This window comes from Corvus cornix, chromosome 1A, assembly GCF_000738735.6.
Source record: "Corvus cornix cornix isolate S_Up_H32 chromosome 1A, ASM73873v5, whole genome shotgun sequence".
NCBI classification, from domain to species: Eukaryota; Metazoa; Chordata; class Aves; order Passeriformes; family Corvidae; genus Corvus; species Corvus cornix.
This window is the reverse complement of record NC_047057.1, coordinates 15273322-15294548: the sequence shown is the minus strand read 5'-3', so window position 1 is coordinate 15294548 and position 21227 is coordinate 15273322. Positions and strand designations below refer to the sequence as shown.

Here is a 21227-nt window from a genome sequence, read left to right as displayed (position 1 = left end):
ACAACATTATACCCAAATTCATTTTGTTTGGATAACTGGACTTTTGACAACATCATTTCTTTTACAAAACTCCACCTTGTGAATAAAATGTTATTTTGTTTAAATAAATAAACATGACCAAAAAGTGTTTCAGGGTCTGGCAAAAAACACACTAACGGTTCTAATGGATAAACATTTCAGTGATGCAATGCGTGGTATAACATAAGTGTTTGACGGGCTGGTCACCTACAGTGACACATCCCTCATCTTTAGCAGGCAGATGAGAGGAGGAATTCCTGTATTTATCACAATAATCTCCTAGAAAGGAAACTATAGCACAGCTTGGGAGATGTGACCTTTTCTCACAGAAGAGAATAAAGATGTCAACTACATGAAATATAACTTGCAGAGGTACATTACTGCTGGCAATTTTGGGTTGCTTTAATAGGCTTGCCTGTGAACTGACAATGTCGTAGCAGTTCCGTGCCATGCTGTCATCTTTTCTCAGGGTGGCAATATTTAAGAAAGGCTATGGGAGAGAACAACAGCTATTAAGGATTTCAGATGCCCCTGTTTAACCTGCTGACCTATGGGGATCAGCACCTGAAACTAAGCAAGATGTGTGAGAATTGCAAGGAAAAAAAATTAACACAAAGCTTTCGTGAATCAGCTGCCAAGGACTGGATGGAACCATTGCTATTCATTCAGCTAACAGCAAGCAAATGCTACTGTGAAGAAAACAAGTTAAGATGGGATAAATGAGAGCTCTCAGTATATTTGAAAAGGAGTGTCTAATGCAAAAAACACTACAGAGAGAAAACAAGTTGTGCAAAGATTTTACTCTTTATGGCAGGTGAAAGATCTAACCAGGAGGCTACGATAGTAAATCTGCCATAATGATATTTCTGGAAAAAAATCTAATTCTGATTTGTTTACAAGAATGACAAAACAATAGGCATTTCAGTTCTTGTTATTTTTACTGTCTTGCAGTTGCAAAGAGACAATTTTGTTGTAAGACAGCAAAATCTACAAGCACTAGCATTTAGGAAACCATAGGAGAGAACAGAAAATTGAAAGAAAGAAAATTAATCCTCCTCCATCTGCTTGTCTCAAAGAAAGGCATATGTCACTTCATCCTATTACTCAGCTCATACTCCAAAAGCTTCTGGTTTCTCTTTGTTCTCTTATCAGTAGTTTTGATTGAGTTTGGTTGTCAAGTGTACGGGCTCCTGTGATTTTAGTCTTCTCCAGGGTTACACACTGATAAGGCAAATAATTGACATTGTTATGCAGCAGGTTCTGCTGAACAAATAAACATGGAAGGAAAACAGTTTTCTTTGTAGAGACATGTCTCCAGTGACAGCTGTGAATTACAAACTAAATGGAAGTCCTGCCAGTGCATTTAGTTTAGCAGGTCACTGAAATTGCTCAGGATGAACAGGAGTTTTTCCTTTGTTCAAGAAAAATCCTTTTTACATTGAAATGGAGAAAATGCAGAGATCCTTCTGTGGTGTTTACTGAAAATAAATAAAAACATTGGTTGATAAGAGAAATACATCTTACAGGAGTCAGAAGGTGGTTTTTCTAGAAACTTACAGGACAGTAAAATCAGATTTTCATTGTGTGGAAGATTTGATTTCAAACTTGGACAGTAACAGCAGCACTGTGAAGTAGAAGCCATAAAGCAAGGCTTACTGGAAATCCCTTCAGATTATACACCATGTCTTTCCTTTGCTATAGCAGGAGTCAGACAAACACAATTCTTGGCAACAAGTGCAGGTGAAGGGGATCCCAATTCTGTAATGTGCTCCTCCCAGCCTTCAAAACACACTGCTCGATCCATAAGGAGTTTAGTCCCAGCACCCTGAGAGGTGTAGAAGTGTGAACAGAAAATAGCCTTCCAGAAATATAGCCTTCCAGGATGAGGAAGAACACAACTTAGGGGCAGAACAAAATCAACTTGCTTCTAGAGTTCACTAATGTTATTGGATATGGTGACAAAAATTAAAAACAGTAAGGAAGAAAAACAGTGATTACTCAACAACTATTGAACCTTTTTTGAAAAAAAAATAGTGCTTTTCCTCTGCAACTAGGCTTTACAGAGAATCACAATTTTAGACATATTTTACCACTGCAATGTGGTTCTAACACTGTGTGCTCTAAGTTGGTAAGGATAACTAAAAATTACTAGATACCAAAATGTTTAGAAGTAATTTGTTTGTAGACAAAAACATTACACATGTTTTAGAAATGGTGACTGACATTTCAAAATTATATTCTAAGGCCAGTTCATTATCTAACTGTTTCAACAACTGCGAGGGCTTCAGATGTTTTTTGTACCTACACATGATAACAACCATGTATGTCAGTGGGAGTATTACTTGACAGGTACACAACATAAATTTGGGGCTGTTTCCTAGTCATAGATGATACTACCAGAGAAGAACATTACTTATCCTGATCTGGCCTCTTGTGTGGATAATAGGAACTAAAAACTAAACCTATTTTTGGGGTTGTTTTAAATATCAGAAAAAACACCAATTTGAAATCTTTAAGAGCTGCAGAAATTCATTGTTATTTAGTGTATGGAATTTTTTCCATATCAAATTTCTCATATATTAATCAATTCACCTATTGCTTTTCTTTTTGACAAATTAAGTATATCAAATACTTCAGTTATGCTCTCTGAGCCCTCTCTATGTCTTTGACTTAAAACTTCAGAACTGGATGCAATACTGACAAAGAAAGAAAACCACTGAAAGGCAAAACAAGCTCTTAGGTTCATTAATTCAAGGATCCAATCACTCCCATGTGCCACAGCATCATTCTGGGAGCTTACTAGGAGAGCTGTAGGCATTGCCCACCCCATAGACCTCTTTTGGTCTATGCCAAACATCACAGGGTACAGTCTCACACTCCAGAGGTATGACCTATTCTAATTTACTTTATTTGCAAAACTTTTCATTTGACTATATCAAAATACTACTTTCCTGAAGAGTTCAATGAACAAGTGATTCAGGATTGGTTTATGTAACTCTTTTCTCCTAACTTTGTCAGAATGGTAAATCTCTCTCATCCACAGATTTTTATCATCAGCTGTTTTGTTGGTGGAAATGCTGAATAGCTTCACAGTGACTCCCACAGACACTTACTAGACAAGCCTCCTCTTGAAGATGATTAACAAAAAAAGTATTTTCTTTAGTCTTCCTGGTAGGACATTGTATTATATTTTTGTTGATACTGTTAAATGCTATTTAAATGTACAGAAAATAATAGACCACAGTATTATTAGTATATTGCACATTTGCATCTACCAATGTAGATTCACTTTTCAGAACTAAAGACAGAAATGAAGCTGTTAAGAATGACATGGGAGAAAAAATGTTTCATTTGTTCTTCTTAGCTGATAGTAAGAAAATTGGCTAAGTAAATACTAATAAATAAAAATTATTAGAGAGATAATAAGTAAAGATGATAGAATTTAATACTTGTAATCAAAACTATATCTTTTTTATCTTCCTGAACATATTATTTTCTTCCCACAGTGTCTTCTGAGATAGATAAACAAAAATTGTCACAGATACAGGAAGCACTTACATGTTACAAGATTTCCATTAAGGAAAATGAACATAAAGGTCTTTTTGCAGACAATATGAATTAATAACTCATTCCTATTGTAAGCTGGATACATCGTGGTCACTGGAAAACCAGTCTCATTACAGTATTATTCTCTGATATGTTGGAGTTTCTCTATTGACAATCTTCCTGAAAATTAGGAAAAGCTTTGGACAGCCTACTGATAAAGAGAACAAGCCCATCAATAGGAAGAGTTCTGATACACATGTAGATGTATTAACAAAAATCAATTCAGTATTCACAACCTGCATGGAAGCAAAAATAAATACCCAAGACTGTTCAAATAGCTAAAAATATTCAAAATAATTTCAATTTCTTTCTGAAAAGTAAACATAAATAAAGGCAATAAAATGGCAAATTATTTCATTACAGTTCTACATTCATGACCTAGAGTGTATTGCTTATTGGTGAGTGATCATGCTGCCACAAGGGAAATGCTAACACACTAAGACCAAGATAGGACTGAAGCATGAAGTAGCATCCTTGCAGCCCCAGCAAAGCACAAATTCGGACTACCTATGGTGACTGGAAACATTCCAAGCATAAAGCTACCTCATTTATTTTTTAACATTGTGTTGAGATAGCAAAGTTGCAGGACAGATTTGGAAAGCCACAACAGTCCACTGCTGATTCACGCAGTTAAATCCTGCTGTTACTACATTATATTTATGCTGTTATCATGCTACTTTATGATGGGAGACTTCATTATGGTCAGAGCCAGAGCAGATGATGAACTTCATGTCAAGAGGAAACAACAGTTGCCTGCATTAAAATATATAGTCTAAGTATCAGGTGAAATTAATTCAAGTTATAAAGAACCATTACAAGTTTCATATATAGTCACACAGAACCCTCTTCCAATGATTATCAAAACATACAGCCATGTTTTACTAAATGAAAGATTTAGCTGTTAATTACATGAGAACAGCTTATTTACATTGAGACTGTAACATGAGTTTTTCTTTTTCTTTGATCCAAAGAGTCTTTATTTAGCTGTATGTGTTCTTTGTATCTTCAGGAATACTGTGGTTTGGATTTTTCCAGGGTTTCTTATAGCACACCTTCAGCAATTCTATCTGCCAACTATAACCAAATAATTTGAATAAAATTCCTGGGAACCCGAACAGCAAAAAAAGCCCCTGGCTTACTGACAAGATTTTATCCGAAAAGCCAGATTTGGAAAGCACTAAAGAAATATTGTGTATTGGTCACAGCAACCTCCAAGTAAAAATTCACCTTTTAAGTTCTAATTTTGATCACATCTTCAAATTAGTTCAATCATTCCATTGGAGTATCATTTTAGATACTGAGTTTCTTTCACTGAATACCTGGACTTTGGTTGCTCTGAAATAAACTGGGATATTTTTTCAATTTTGTGACATTCATTTTATTACTTAACATATTTTTAGATATTTTCATCCTTCTGTAAGTAAAATCTATATTTATTCTGCTTCTAATTCTCTCCCCATTAAGACTGTAGAAATGGGCATGATATAAAGTAAACGTTAAACCACCTTCCAATTTCATGTTTCTAGCATTAGCCATTTTGTTTTGGTCAACTTTCTCAATTCTGTTGATATTCACCACAGCAATTTTAGCTGAATTAGCTTCAGTATAATTTTTTGACACACTGACAGTCTGACATTGCTTTTCTACAGCAAATGTCCATTATTATGTAGATATTTTTATCCTAAGGCTCAAATTGTTAAGACAGGCAACTTTACTGAAGTTTACATATGATAATTCTGCAATTAAGATGAACTCAATGTTTCCTCTGAGAAAGAAGTAATTATGATGAAACCACTCAAGATACAGCATGACTGTAATGTAGCAAAAATGAAATCTAGACTGACAAGAACATCCCATGGAATTCAGACGAATCAAAAATCCCTTCCTGTGCCAAGAAGTGTACTATTCTGTCAGGTGAAAATTCAAACATCATGGAAAGCTACACATTATGTGCTGTTCCAATGTACAAATCATAGTTGGAATGAATATAAATGAATCCATTAAAAAGCAGAGTTGTGGGGTTTTTATCAGAGAGCATAGACAGCCTTTTCTGGTTTGGATGGTTTTGGCTGGGTTTGTTGGGGTGTCTTTCTTTGTTTGCTTGGGGTTTTTTTAACAGTAAGGGAGATTCAATACCTTTGAGGTATTGCCAGACTGAAAATTTCTGGTGTTAATTTTATTTTCTATTCGTAGAAGGCCTTATCAAGTTTTATTACTTACTTAAGATCGGCTCAGAACAGCGTGTCCAGAATGAAACAGCACTTTAAAAAAGCATAGATGATACCAGAATATGGATGCAAAAACCTCAGCTCAGCTTTTCCATCTGATTTTCTGCAGTATTAACAATGATATGTGTAAATCTTAACTATAAAACAGAAGGACTAAAACCTTTGCATCTTGGTAAAATGCTCTGCAAATTGTATTTGAATTGCTCTGCATATTTGCAAAATATTTTTTGTTTTGAAGCCTATTCACTGAACTTATATTCTATTGATTCTCAAAGTGCCCAAGTGAATATGCTTTGAAAAGAGGTAAGATTGTATTTATGTAGCAGCAGCGTGCCTCTGGATCCCTGAGATCCTACTCAAAGTATTCAAAATGCTATGCCTGGTTTTTTTTCTGCTCTGTGATCAATTTGACTCTTCAACAGCAGCATTTACTAAAAATGGTGAGTTCAGTTTGTCAAATAACTCAACTGAAGCCAAAATCAAATTGTTATTCTGGTTCACTTAAAGCCATCCAAAGACCTGGAAGGTTATCAAGAAACTACTTTATAGATAAGAGAACAAAAATCAATCTGTATTCTTGCATCCTTCCCAAAGGCTTATTAGCCCAGCAATATTCATCACCTGTTGCATTCTATGTGAATACTTTTAACCTTATTCTTTTTTCTAGAATAAGCAAAATAGAATTGTTCCAATTATGACATACATAATGTGATTTTTAGATGTAATCACAACTACTTAACTTAAAAGTTATTAGAAAATTGTGCCAAAGCCATAAAGGTTTAGCAAAAATTATTTATATAAACTTAGTGAAAAAAGACCAGATCTGTTGGAGACTGTCAAGAGTCCACTGTCCCTAAACAGGTGTTTTTACCTCCTCATATATAATTGTCTTTTAAAGAGCTGGAGGAGAAAAAAAGTTTCCTACCAACTTCATTTTAACCTACAGATTTATAAATTCTAGGATAACAGTTTCATAAATTTGAATTCATTGCGGTCTTTGCACATTAGGAGCATTAATGATGTTTGTCTTTCTGAACACTATAGATTTGCTACAGCTTTTCATCCTCTATCTTCTGCAGTTGAATACAGCAAAACTGTGGTTCCCCTGTATGACAGAAAAAAATGGTACTGGGGTTTGGGGCAGTTTTTTTGGGTTTGGTTTTTTTTTTTCTATAAAACCCTATCTTCACCCTGAGCAATATTCTGATAATGTGAAGAAACATAAAAACCATATGGGTACCATCAGTTGTAAGAACTATATTTACAGGTGTGTTTAAAAAAAACCCAACCAACAATAAAATACACAACCCACATTATAAACAGCATTGTAAAATCATTTTCTGATCTTGCAATGTCCAAGTACTGTTCAAGTACTTGCACACTAAAATCCACAGTAGAAAAATCCAAACCACAGTATTCCTGAAGATACAAAGAACACATACAGCTAAATAAAGACTCTTTGGATCAAAGAAAATTAAAACTCTTGTTAGAGTCTCAATGTAAATAAGCTGTTCTCGTGTAATTAACAGCTAAATCTTTCATTTAGTAAAACATGGCTGTATGTTTTGATAATCATTGGAAGAGGGTTCTGTGTGACTATATATGAAACTTGTAATGGTTCTTTATCACTAGAATTAATTTCACCTGATATATATTTTCTTCATATTTTTAATGCAGGCAAGCAAGTGTGAAACTCCAAGTACTGCCCTTCAGCTCAGGAAAAAGTTGTTATCCATCATTAAATATCTTATGCATAAATGCTTTATGACCCCATCAGAATATTTGGATCCAAAAACTAGTTTCTGTAACACTGTTCATAAAGAAACCTCCTTTAAAATAGCAATGATTATGCTACATTCAGTCCAAGCCAGTCTCATTCACTCCAAAAGCTGCATTTGCTATTCATTTTTGTTGCCACATCTGGGCCTATTTATTAGGTGGCAGTTAATTCTGCAAGGACAACCTTCAAGAAAAATAATCACATAGGGAACATAAAGCTATATTAAATATTTTCCTGCAATTAAAAAAACAACATTAACAAAAACAATAGAGAAAAAAGCACTTAATCTAGCACAAATTTCACTAAGCAATTCCCATTAAAAATTTGAGAATTAACTCCTGGGGAAGAGAGGAAAAGCTGACCGATTACACTATAAGGTAAATGGGATTAATCTAATCACATTCAAAATATGCAATGTTCAGGGAGTAAAATGAAATAAAGATTTTGGTAAACTGCAGAACTTTGCAGATATGCAACACTAGGTAGTCAGCTTTACAAGATTAAAGAGTTAGGATCCTAGAGCCTTTACGGTACCCAGAGTTCAAGACAGAAATTTGTTTTTGTGGGAAAAATTATTATACAATTGCAATTGTTACTGGAATAATGTCTGAAGTTCTACATCCAGGAAAGTCCCACGTCTTTTTTTTTTTTAAGCCTTTATATTTCCTTCTCCAAGAAATTCTGATAATGAAGAGACTGGCAGATAGTCAAGGACCAAGTGATATCTTGGTAATACTCTTTTTTAGGTCGCTCTGCTAATTAGTCACTATGCAACATGGGTAGTAATGAAAAGGTTTAAACCCAATCAACAAAATACATTAAATCAATTATTGGCAAGAATATACAGAACACATAGTATGATTTTACAGAATAACTATGAAGTAAAATAAAAATTAATTCTAGAGCTCACTCAGTGACAGTAAAAGATAAGATCCATTACTAAACAAGAGTTAAAGTTATTTTCCTATTACAACCACAAGGATGTGTTTCCCACCAAAAAAAAACCCAAATTGTATTCAAATCTGTAACACTAAATTCTTTAAATTCAAACAATAAGAATAGAGGTGCACACAAAGGCAAGGGCTCAGGAGTCTCTGAAGAGTCAAGTAACTCTGTCTGAAGAAGGAATGTGTGCTAAAGAAACAGATACCTTTTCCATTAAAACATTCAGAATGTAAGGGGATCTTCCAACCACTATGAATTGTATAAATACTATGTCCTACAGTATTTCTCCACACAACAACAAGTTTTAGAGGAATTATGTTCAATATCTCTTTCCCTTTATTAAGCAGTCTCCACTGGATTTGCTCCTGGATGCTTCAGAACTTCCATCACTCCTCCTTACTGGCAACATCTCTGGTAACATCAGCACAGGAAGCAACATCTGGGCTTGCAAAGAGACATTCACATCTTCAAGGAAGTCTTCATAGAGTATTTAATATTCAGACCATTAAATGTAGGATTTAACAGATGAATTCTAATTTCTGTCAATGCCATATTGCTTCGTAAATAATACAATGAAATAAATATTTGCAGAGGATAGCGTGAGATCAGAAGTGACTGATTCACACATATTTTCCCTGACTACAAATGTAATTTAAAGTGACTTTATTTCTAATTTAGACCTGAGTCACAGGATTCACTTTATTTCACTAAACCTTAAGCCAAAGCATATAATGTAACACATTTTCAATCTAACTGGTCTCTGGAACATGAATCATACCTTCCTATATATTTGTACTGAACTATGCATCTGGTTAACATCTTTCTTTGTTACTTAAAATATTAATATTTGAAAAATAAGGAAGACATTAGCTAATATCACACATAATTGATTTAGAAAATAGAAATAACTGCTCACTTTGTCATATAGTTGCTTTGTGTTTTTTTGAAGAACACAGAGAAACATCAGAATAAGAACCCTGTCCTACTAACATATGGTATAATGAACTCAGTTGTCAAATACACTAAATCTATTGTTAAACATTTTGTTCTGTATGAAAGAAGGGTTATAAGTGAATGAATTGCAGTATGTTGCACATGAAATCCAAGCACAAATCTGCACTTTCAATGCTTCCATTTGAACTTTTTAATTTGATGCATCATCTAAAATTGCAACACATTCCTTGACTATCAGAAAAGCAAACTATTCAAATAACAACTTAGTTTGAAACTAACTGTAGAAAAAAACCTGCTGAAATGCAATTTTTCAAATGGCATGAACATTTGCATGGAAGAAAAAAACAGATTATTCAGGATTATAAATTACTAAATCCCTGTCTGAATTTTTTTTTTTTTTTTTAAATCTTCAGTAAATGTGAAAGTATTACAAACAGACTCTTGTGCACAATGATTCAAAAAATGTCTCCAAACTGTTCTGGTGAGAGACATAAATTCTTAAGACCTTTGCTCTTCAAGCATACTCCCCATCTACTTGCAAGAAAAAGTAACTGGTCATCACCGCAAAACAATTCTTTGTACTTTTCTTGCATCTTACACATTTTCTGTAGAAAGAGCCACTGCAGCTTTTACATTAAAGTACCTCATTCCCTTTTAGATGCTCTCAACTGCTGTGCTGGAGAAGAAAGCACTTGTTACTATGTCCCAGTACCTTGACTTTCAGATTTGTTAAACTCCTGAGAAATAAATGACTTTGTAAAAGCCACATGCCTTGGAATTACATTTAAACAGGTGAGGGTAAAAATCAAGTTACTAAATCTCAACACACATAACAAAGATTATAGTTAGAAATATTAATAAAATATTAAGATCTTTAAAAAATTAAAAAACACATTTATTCCACTTATATCAATATCAAAAGTTGAAGATCCTTGTCCTGTTTCTTATCAGCGAGGTTTCTGTTTTCTACTTTTCATGATGCATTCCAAATAAAATTTCTACTGATACAGTATGCTGGCCCTGTAGAATTGGTCTCCTCCAGCAAAGATTTTGAAAACTTCTTCCTGTTTTGACCAACCTATTTCAGTACAAAGAAAATCCAGACAGATTTCCCAAGGTAAGCCATGGCTGCAGTAATCAGGTGTTCAAGGACTTCTGTTCTTGCTCAATTGCTTTGGAAAGAGCAGGGCTTCCTCTCACTGACTCTTGTGATTTATCTGATAATATTAGAGTAGATCATATAACAGAGTAACTTCTGAGTTTCAGTAGCAAATACATATATTTAAGCGACTTGCAATTCAATATCATTGTACTATAGCTTGCAATTTTACTATGTGCAACTGTTCCAAATATCTTGAGGAAGAAGGATGACTTCTGGGAAAGAGCTAGATGGAAGGAGGGCAATAGAAACAGGAGCAGATTTCAAATTCAGATATTAAAAAATTTATCTTATTATTAGAAGTATATTAAATATTATTTTTAACATGCCAGGCATGAGGAATACATTATTCCTATAGACTCTTAAGGCCTATAAACTCCAGCAAAAGAAGGAAAAAGAGGTGAATTTAGGAATAAAAAATATGCACATTGCTAGCTATATAAAATGTAAATCAAAAGTGGGATTAGTTTGTTTGTTGCTTTTTTAAAAATTATTTTCATTCTCAGCTTTGCACATCTGAAGCCAAGCTTTGGGGAAAAACAATGTATAACATAGGAAAAATAGGCATACAGTTATCACCAAAAGAAAACAGAAAGCCATACTGAAAGACATAAGTAAGAGTAGTGTTACAATTTTTATTTCCTTTTTCATGCTTTTTAAGCCATTTTTAGTGTACCATATAAACTAGTCAGAATCTTCCAGTAACTTTCCAGACAGAGGGCAAGTCCTCCTCCAGGAACAACACAAGTACCATCATTAAAAGAAGGATGACATACAGTCTGTTATATTTCGGTTCAATATTAAAATTTTGCAATAATAATTTTTGTGGGCCAAAACCTGTACTTCTAAGACTGCATGTTAAAACATCTTTGCATTGTTATGTTTAATTTACAACACACTCACATGTGGAGACCAAGTCAAGATGACAATCAAAATATGCAGAAGCTTTCAAGTAAGTTGAGTGAGGTTGTTAACAGAGCAGTTAAAATTTGCCACTCACATCATTCTCTGTTCATTAAGCTCTGCATGCAAAAATAAAGTCAGTAATTTTATCATTGTAAATTGGTTCTTCTGAACATAAATGATTCAAGAGTGTTGAATCCCAGCTGTCTGCTACCAGTACTCAGAGATTTAAGGATCTCATGTTAGGTTGCCAGCTCTGATTTTCAAAGTCTAAAACAGCAGAGCTTCCAGTTTCTTGAAACACATGACAATATATTGAACATCTCCCAAAAGTGCTCTCAGCAGGGAATAAAATCACAGGCTCTTTACAGTTAGAAAGACTTCCATGTTCTTAATTCTTAACAGGTTTTGGTACATCCACAGAAAAGACCCTGTTAGCTTCCATTCACAGAAGAATGAGGGCACAGGGTCCACAACTGCAAAATCATCTCCTCATAGAGATTACAGAGAAGGAGGGAAAACACTCCTCTGTTCAAAAAACTAATCCTTTCAGAAACATAAAATTTTAATTTTTTCTTTAATTGAAAAACATTTATTTTTACTGCAGGAGCAATGGAAACTAAACTTTTAGCACAATATGTACCGAGAAGCTAAATTAAATTTATTTATTAGTTATACCACATATAATATGAAGTGAGCACTCCTATACTTTCAGGCAGAAAAAATAAAAATTGAAAATTTACATCATAAACTATGTAAAGATCACAAAAGATTAATGAAATCTCTATTACTGAGTGTAAAAAGATAGTATGAAATTACATTTCTGATATCTGACATGTTTCTAGAGTAGATAATTTCTAGGAAAGATAGCAACATCAAACTTTTTAAACTAAAGCCTGTTACTTATATGGACAGGAGTATGAATTGAATTTATCTTCTAAGAATCTTGTTATTCAGCATTTTTCTAAATTTTAATAAGATATACAATTGTGCATGCATTCATTTTGGTAAACAGGTCCGTAAGAATTACTTATGATATTTATATAAAATAATAATGAAATAATAATTATTTAAAATATTATATAAATAAGAATAAAGCACAGTTGCTATCCTGCAGATTTTATGGCTCAAGTATTAAACAGGAGACAATAAGTTCACAGAAAAGCGAAAAGAAGCAACACAAAACTCATCAATGTGACTTTAAGTGCTATTAACAGACTCAAGCCTACCTGTCAGATCTATTATGGGTATTCCAAAAAAACAGAACTTAACATAAGGACTTAGAAAAAAAGTAGAATATCTGCATTAGGTGCTCCATTTAAGTAAGGTGGCAGAGTGGGAGATAGCATAGCTACTTTTATGCGAGCTCAAGTGGGTGATGAAGCTGTTATCATAAGCTGATAGAATGGAGTCAGCATCTCAGTGCTGAATCTGAGATGCCATGAAAGGTGTCAGTATTAGTACATTAAAGGCCTCAAAAGACAAAATGTCTAAGTTTTCCTTGGTGTGCTCTAAAAGAAAGGGAGCTAAGGGAAATGCAGAGCAAGAAAGCAAGAAAAAATGATGGACTGAAAAATGATCTTTACAGCTTCTTTGCAGTCTGGGTGAATATAATTGGAGCAAAAATGCATTTGTCAAAGACAAAGAAAAGGAAAATGCAGTAATAAATATGTGAGTTGGTGACAGCAGGGGTGAAAATGTCTGTTAGACAAAGAGAAAAGCCTATACTTAAAATCATTAATAAGAAAAGCTCTGCAAGACAAATTCCTTACCACAACATACTGAATATATTTTTGTAGCTCAGCTGTGTCAACAAAATGATAACTTCCCTAAAGTATAAATTTGGACTAATTTGCTAACTTAATAATAATTACCATTAGTTTATATTCAGTTCAACAGTTGAATCTAGTCCCTGAAGTCTTGTTTCTGTAAAAGTCTTTCAGATATCTTGTACATTCCCACAGTAAACTCAGTAGCCATATTTTCTATCAATATTTTAATTCCAAATATGTTCAAAATCATACATGAATATTTTAGCACTTAACAGCATCAGCCATTCACACCTCTCAAGAATTCAGGAGAATTTTGGAATTATGACTGTAGTTAGGAAAATGAATTACAGCAAGTCAAAGTCTGAGACATGCTGATGAGTAGAAAGGTTTTCATTAGTTGCATGTTTAATTACTTAAGCTTAGATAGTAGAAGCTAAATTAATTTCACATTTTGCACTCACAAACCTACTTTATCACATTAAAAAAAATATTTTTATTTATATGAAACTTTTTTTCTTTTTTTTTTTGTCTGACACTAGTATGGAACCATTCAATTAACGTAGAATATTTATACCATCAACAGAAATGTCAGAAATCAAGAATGACCTGTTTGATTCTATAAAACATCATACTGGTTACAAGGGAAAATCTGAGCCAGGATTAAAATTTCTGCCTTTTACTGTCTAGCCATTATGTTCCCTCCTCCCCCACACGACATATTAACTGCTAATCTGAACTATGAGTAGAGTAACAGAGCTATCCAAACTACCTCTCTGTACCTCGGTTTGTAGGGCACCCAATCTAGATAAAGAGAACTCATTAGAAGTGAGAAGAGAGAATAACAAGCTCTAACTTTAAAAACCCTCATTCTTTTCCATAATATTAATCTTTGTATTATACATGGGCATTAAATATTTAAAACATCTCCCTGAAAATATGTCAGTTTAATTTCACTGCTATCAAAAAGTGACTCTGGGGAATTTGAAAAGTGCTGAATGTAATAATTTTTGCCCTCATTACATATCATTGCATCACACAGCTCATTGCATTAAGTAGCAAATTTCAAAACCGGATTAAAGCTTACTAGAAAGATTACTGATTAAACAGGACAAAATGTAAGCAACTATAAGATCCTAGGAAAATAAAACCATTTGACATTTCCCACATTTCTCCCTCTTCCCATCTACCTAAAATTAGATGCTTTTTCTTGGGACACTGGAGTTTGAAATAGCTGTTCACTGTTCTCCAGTGTATGTTACAGTAGTCAGGCAACAATCTATAAGGACATGGAATGGAGAAGTGGCGTGGAATATTCTCTGAAAAGTCATGAGGTCCCAGTTTTCATAAGGCACAAAACATGGGACAACTTCTACAAATAACATAAATTCCTTGAGATTTACATGTAAAGCATTGCCTTTCTCCTCATTTGTCTTTGGTAAAACTTACATTAACCTGCAAATCTCATGTTTCACAGGAGGTTTACACCGATATTTTGTTAATCAAATAAATGGCAGTGAGTGCAATAACTTGTTCACGTGATTCAAAAGAAGACAACTACCATCATGACTCAATTACTGTCTTACAATGAAAAAATTATTTTATTATGCTATTTGAAACATGAAAAATATGGCAGAGCATCAACACAGCTTTGTATGTCTGTGTTCCAAGTCTATATATACACCTGTTAAGGCATATACATGCATATCTATAATATATACATATGTACATCTATAATATATACATATAATATATATATATGAACATTTGAAAATCTGGAGGCCTGAGCTGACACATTTATTTCTTCCACTCTTCCCTCATCAAAATTTAATTCCCTTCATACCCTTTAAAATTGATCTTTCATTCAAAACCTGCTCAATGTCTCATCTGGCACATTGCCACACCTGATGTTCTTGGGAAATTATCCTGACTTAAGTTTCCTGTGAGGTTTTAATTCTATTGAAGGAGGTCAACCAGACATGTAAAAGAAGAGCAGGAGTTTTCATAGCTAGCAGCAAGGAACCAGGCCCTCTCACTGACAATTAGGGAAGACTTCCCTTATTCCTGTCATATGCAAAAAAACAAATACAACACACGTTATGTGCAAGAGAAATGACTTGAATGCCTGTGATCCTTGATACAGTTTATGGAACAAAAAACTTCTGTACAAAATGTACTACAGCTATGACTTCTCAATAATGTGAATTCAATGCAATCAGAGTACTCCAAACAGCATATACTGAACTTCCCAATTTTCCAATGTAGTTTAAGTGCTTATTACTTTGAAGACTAGGCAATGATCTACAGCTATTATTAACAAAGTGGAAGAATAACGGATATTATTCTTGCCTGTGGGACAGAAGTATCATTTAGAGAATTGATAACACTTTAGTTTAGCTATTTGAAAAGGTCATGTTAGACAATAAAGAAGGCCAAGCCTTTTAGTGATAACATATGATGGTGATAAAACCAGCATGGATCTACAGATCCTCAAAATTACCAATTGCATTTCTATGTTGTAAGCAAACTAAAGCAGTGTGATAAATGCATTCCAGTGTATTCCTGATTTTTGTACTTTATAGTCTAGTTTACATGGCCTATAAAGAAATTAAACCATAAAGAAATATCTTAATTATTAAATAAGTAAACAAATCTGAATGTGTGTAAGGAGAACAAAACCAATCTTCATAGTATATACTCTGGGATTATTTATTTAAAACATAGTTGTAATAGATTTGGTAGAGAGGGGAAAATTATGCTCTTTGGTGCAGGAAATCAACATGAAAAATTTAATAGGGAGGATTAACAGTGAACAGTTGTAATCAAGAGGTATGGATACCAACATCAGAGTTGATTTTGACAAAGTACCATAAAATGAGAAAATCTGACAGTGTTAGCAGGTAGTAAAAATTAAAGCTGTTATGTTGTGCCCTTAGGGATTTACTTACTGCAAAGACAGGCAATGACAGCTCTGAATAAATCCTTTCATGACGAAAGATAAAATAGATTGAAGTGATACACAAATTGGCACAACGGTTCATTTGTACAGGGGCACAGAGTTCAGTCAGATGGAGAGAAAATAAGCTGGTAATGGGCCATTTCCCCGGGGTAGGCAATGGTGGGGGTTTTGCAGCACAGGCTATTCACATTCAGCCTTCAAACAAAACTTTAAAGCCTTTTAGGCACTGAATGGGTATCACAGGGTAAAACTCAATATAAATATTTCTATGAAAGTGAACTGTCATCAGTTTACAAAAATAACTGGACTTCTACAGATGTATGCAAATGATTTGCCTATCTACCATATTCAAGTCTTCTTACAAACAACTTCCTGATATGCTCTTTGCTGAAAAAATGTTAGGTTTTGAAATGTAGGGGCCTGAGGTCTTTTTACTTCTGAATGAAAAACAGGCTACTTATTTTAAGAGACTGCTTACCCAGCTTTTTTGAAAGAATAACCATGACCTTGTTAGAGAATGTTACATGGATGAGAAATTATAAATAAATACTTCAGTGATGCATTTAAGATTAAAAAAATCCAGTTAGCTTTTCAGAAAATCTCTGCAAAATCCCAAGGTAACAAAATCTCCAGAAATCATCTTCTCAAAGTCTGCCTCACTTAAAACAGCATTTTTTTTTTTCCCAAAGTGGACAAAGAAAACACATCTCCTACTGCATCACTTCAGATCTAACCATTTTGGAACAACTCTAAGTAAGTAAGGTATTGTCAGTCTTGCTGCTCCTATTTTGTCTTAAATTCATCCTCAAGTAATGTTAGGAAGGTAAATCTAAGAAATGCCACCCTGTGCTTGAAAAATATCCCCTTCACTTACTTGAAAATCTTTCTCTTCCAGGATCTCTTTCCTCCACCTGACAAGGAAGGCAGCACAGACGTACAAGTGGAAGTGAGAAAACCCCTCTGGTTCAGACTAGAAAAAATAAAAATAGATCATCCTTTCAATACACCAATAATAATACTTTTGATCACCATATGCCCCAAGTGTATTTTTACGACATTTACTTCTAACTACAAATGTCAGCTCTTTGTATCACAAACACGCTTGCATTTCATCTATGCCAAACCTATTCATTGCTATTATCTGTAACGGGGACAGAGATGAGGCAGCATCCATTTCTCATATTTAAATTCATTCTTTACTGATGTGCTTTCCATTTGTGGTGTTATCCATTAGCTTATTTCTGGTATGAAATACTGTACTGCCCAGCTCAACATTGTGGCATGAACATATGCTTCATTGTTGCAGTGGGGATTCTTGCAACACGTGTATCAGACAACAAGGCCCGTGGAAATGAATATACCGACCGATTCTCGGTAGATATTTTCAGAGATGTTTATTTTTCCAACCGCCTGGTTGGTGACCTGCCCAAGAACTGAGGCAATCACGGGACCAGAGGGTCCTTCCTGGGCAGGGGAACACAAAACAACCAATGGGGAACGGGGCTGACCAAGGAGTAGGGAAACCCCATAGGCCCTGCCTCTACCCCAGGGCCCCTCTCCCAGGACCACATGGCGGGGGGGGGAACCCCAACACTTCATCTCCTTTATTAAGAGTCAATTCTATTACTAGCAGTAGCTTTTGAAGTATAAATTTTGCTATAGGAAATTATTAAGCATTGTAAAAATAAGTAACTTGGATTATATAGAACTGAATTAGATGTTTTCACTACAGGAAAAAAATCTACTTGTAAGATGAAACATTTAAAGCTCAGTTTTGTATTCAGATCTGCAGCTTTCTGTTCTGGTTCGAGTCATCCGATTGTATCACTTTATAAAACTCCCCCTAGAAATTAGTGTTTTATAAGTATACGTAAGAGTTTAGAAAATTTTGTGATGCTGCCTTTAAAAGACAACATTAAGTTTTTTCATAGTACCAAATTAATCTTATATTTTATTTTCTATACCACTGAGAACTGAAAAAAGAATTATGATACTAAATTATCAATGTTATGACTGTGAATTAATGCTATGTAAAATCTCATTAAAATAGAATTTAAAAATAATAATTATAAAATTAAACTATACAATCTGGCAAATGGAGATATATTTTAATGGTGATATCTATATAATTTACAAGATCTAATTATCGTGCTTTAAAAATATAGCAAGTTTTTTCATATTCTCTGCTGGTCATTTCAAAACTGAAGTTTACTCTTTAGAAAAATACAGTGTTCTGCTCAAGTACAGTGAACTGAAACAACTTCTTACATAAAGAATAACATGATAAAATACCTATTTTATTGCTAATTAACCTAGAACAACATGGTATATAAAATTTGTGCAATAAATAAACTTGCCAGCTATAACAAGTGAGCAAGGAAAAATATTCTCCTACTACTGTTTTTCCTTCTCCTCTATCCTTGACTGATAAAAGAGCAGAGTGTGCTACAAGAGGTTTGTAAAACACCTTGTTAACAGCTACAGAAACTACAGACCATATGGTCCACCAAATCAGTAAGATTCCAGAAAACAGATAATGCCAATTATTTGGAGGGAAGCTTTTAAGTCTAAAAGTGTACTTGGAACAGAAAATAAGAATTAGCTAATTTTGGAAATATGTTTAAGGAACTGCAGAAAAATTATCTGGACATGTATAAGAACCTCTACTTCATCTTGTAATTTTTCTGTTTAACTTTTTTTTTTACCCATACAAGTTTCTTCAGTGCTTTTAAATGAAACGAAATAGGTTTAAAAATGCAATTCATTAGAGAAAAAATGCATATCCCCTACAGATTTAAAAATTCATCATGCTTCAGAGATAAGTCTAGGTACAAAGTATTTCCAATGGATAGTTTTAGACAGTTTTAGAAATTGAGTAAAACAGCTAATGCATAATTGCCTTTTCTAACACCTGATACCTATTATACTTTTCCATTTGCAGCTTTTGAAGTTATAAACAGTTTGATCTCTAAATGTACAGAAATACAGGCTACCAGCTAAAAGCTATTTAAAATCAAGTATAAACAATGACCTTGATTTAAATATTTTAGCAAAAAATCTAAAGGCAGATGTACAACCTTCCAGAAGACTTAGTCTGAACATATTACAGACGACTCGAAGCACATTATCTAAGAACCATCTGTCATTATCAATAACAATCATTTAGATTGTTAACATCACAAATATCTCATTGCCCTGCAAATGCTGGATCTCCTCTGTAGCTGAAATTAAAGGCATTCTTTGAACTGCACTCCCCAAACTTCTTGAATTAGATGACCACCAAAAGAATGCTAATTTTGTTGTATGACGAGACTGATTATTGTCTTGTCAATGATTAGTCTAAGCTGCCTCCCACCCTGGATACTTCAACATTTAGGGAGTGTAATACCTCATGCTATTTTATTTGTTAATAAATACAGTACAAGATTATTGTTTAAGTACTCAGAATAATTAAAGCTATGACATTTTTTCAGGCTTAGGTATTAATCCACATTTCACATTCAAATAATAGCTCAGACACAAGAACTTCCAAACACTCAATGATTACACATGAATACAGCAACTTTAGGAAACTCCATTTCTACCACATTACAAAGAGCAGATAGCTTAGGTGAAAAGAGATTTAAATAATTTTTGCCAAAATATCCAAGCAGTCTATGGCAGAAAAAGAGAAAGAAACCAGCACAGGAACATCATGGAAAGTGGAATATGTTGGCTGCTCTTCCAAGGTTTTCATTTTTGATCAGCCAGGAGCTTCAACTTCCTAGGCACAGACTCAATCCACCGTCAAAACAGACTCAAGAATTCTAGTCTGAGAGGAAACACAGCAAGATCACACCAGCGAGGTCCATCACAGTAACTAGCCTTTCACCAGGAATGACCAACAGCAGATGACTGAGTATAGGAGTGCAAGATACAGCAGTATGTCCCCAGAATACTCCAAGTTTCAAAGGTTTCATGCTCAGAGATGTCCTAAGAGAAGCTGTAGAATATGTCCATTTAATAGGTGTTAATGGATTTGTCTTCACTTAACTTCCTAAATCTTTTTGCAACTGTAAGCTTTTTGGTAAACTACCAAGTCCTGGAACAAAGAATTCCAAAACACAAGTGCATGCTATATAGCATGTCTGGTTTAAACCCAACACCTGCTAGGTTCACGCACAATAGTTCAGCTATTGCACTGAAAGAGTATGAATCACTTCCTGTTCGCTTTCTTCAATCCATTCATATTTCCTTCTCTCTTGCAGACTAGAATTATTTTGTCTATTCCACTGTTCATAATGTACCAGTTCCACCACCTTTGCTCAGCCTTCTTAAGCACCCTTTCCTGTAGTTTTCTGATTTTGAAATAGGTAGGGTCTTGTTACAGTGCGGGGGTCTGAGCGGTATACACCATGTAAGTAGCAGAAAGAATATAACTCTCATAGTGGATATTGATATTTTGTTCTCCTTTCCTTTCCCAATAATTCCTAATCTTGTTGGTTTTTTTTTCTTTTTCTATCCTTGACTGCTACTGAGCTCGTGTTTTTCTCTTGTGGTTGACTATAGGAAGCTACCTAGAAGCCCATAGTAAAGTAGTAAAGCTAGTAAAGCTAGGATTGGTCCAAACACACAATATCTCTTTATATTTGTCCACACAAAATTTCACCTGTTATTTATGCTGTTAAGAGCAACATGAAGTCCTATGACTCTGCTGTACACCTCTCACCGTTACTACCCTTAGTAACATGGTGTTGTCAGCAGACTTTGCTGTCTCTGTTGTTCCCGTACGCCTTTTTTATCTCTTCAGCAGAAAGCCCTTAAGCCTCATGACAAATTGCAAAAGAATTACATGTTATTGCCTTTAATTTTGAAACTTGCCTGCTTGTTCTTAACATTTGTTTTCTATCTTTCAGGCAGTTATTAT

The 21227-nt window shown here is 34.2% G+C and overlaps 1 protein-coding gene across 1 annotated transcript in view; it reads right to left on the bottom strand.

Moving 5' to 3' along the window:
• Positions 1-21227, bottom strand: part of TBC1D22A (TBC1 domain family member 22A) — a 145807-nt gene that overhangs the window by 14954 nt on the left and 109626 nt on the right. Inside the window, exon 12 of the mRNA XM_010395583.2 lies at positions 17196-17291. Within this exon, the coding sequence (XP_010393885.1) occupies positions 17196-17291 (96 nt within the window). The remainder of the gene's footprint in view (positions 1-17195; positions 17292-21227) is intronic.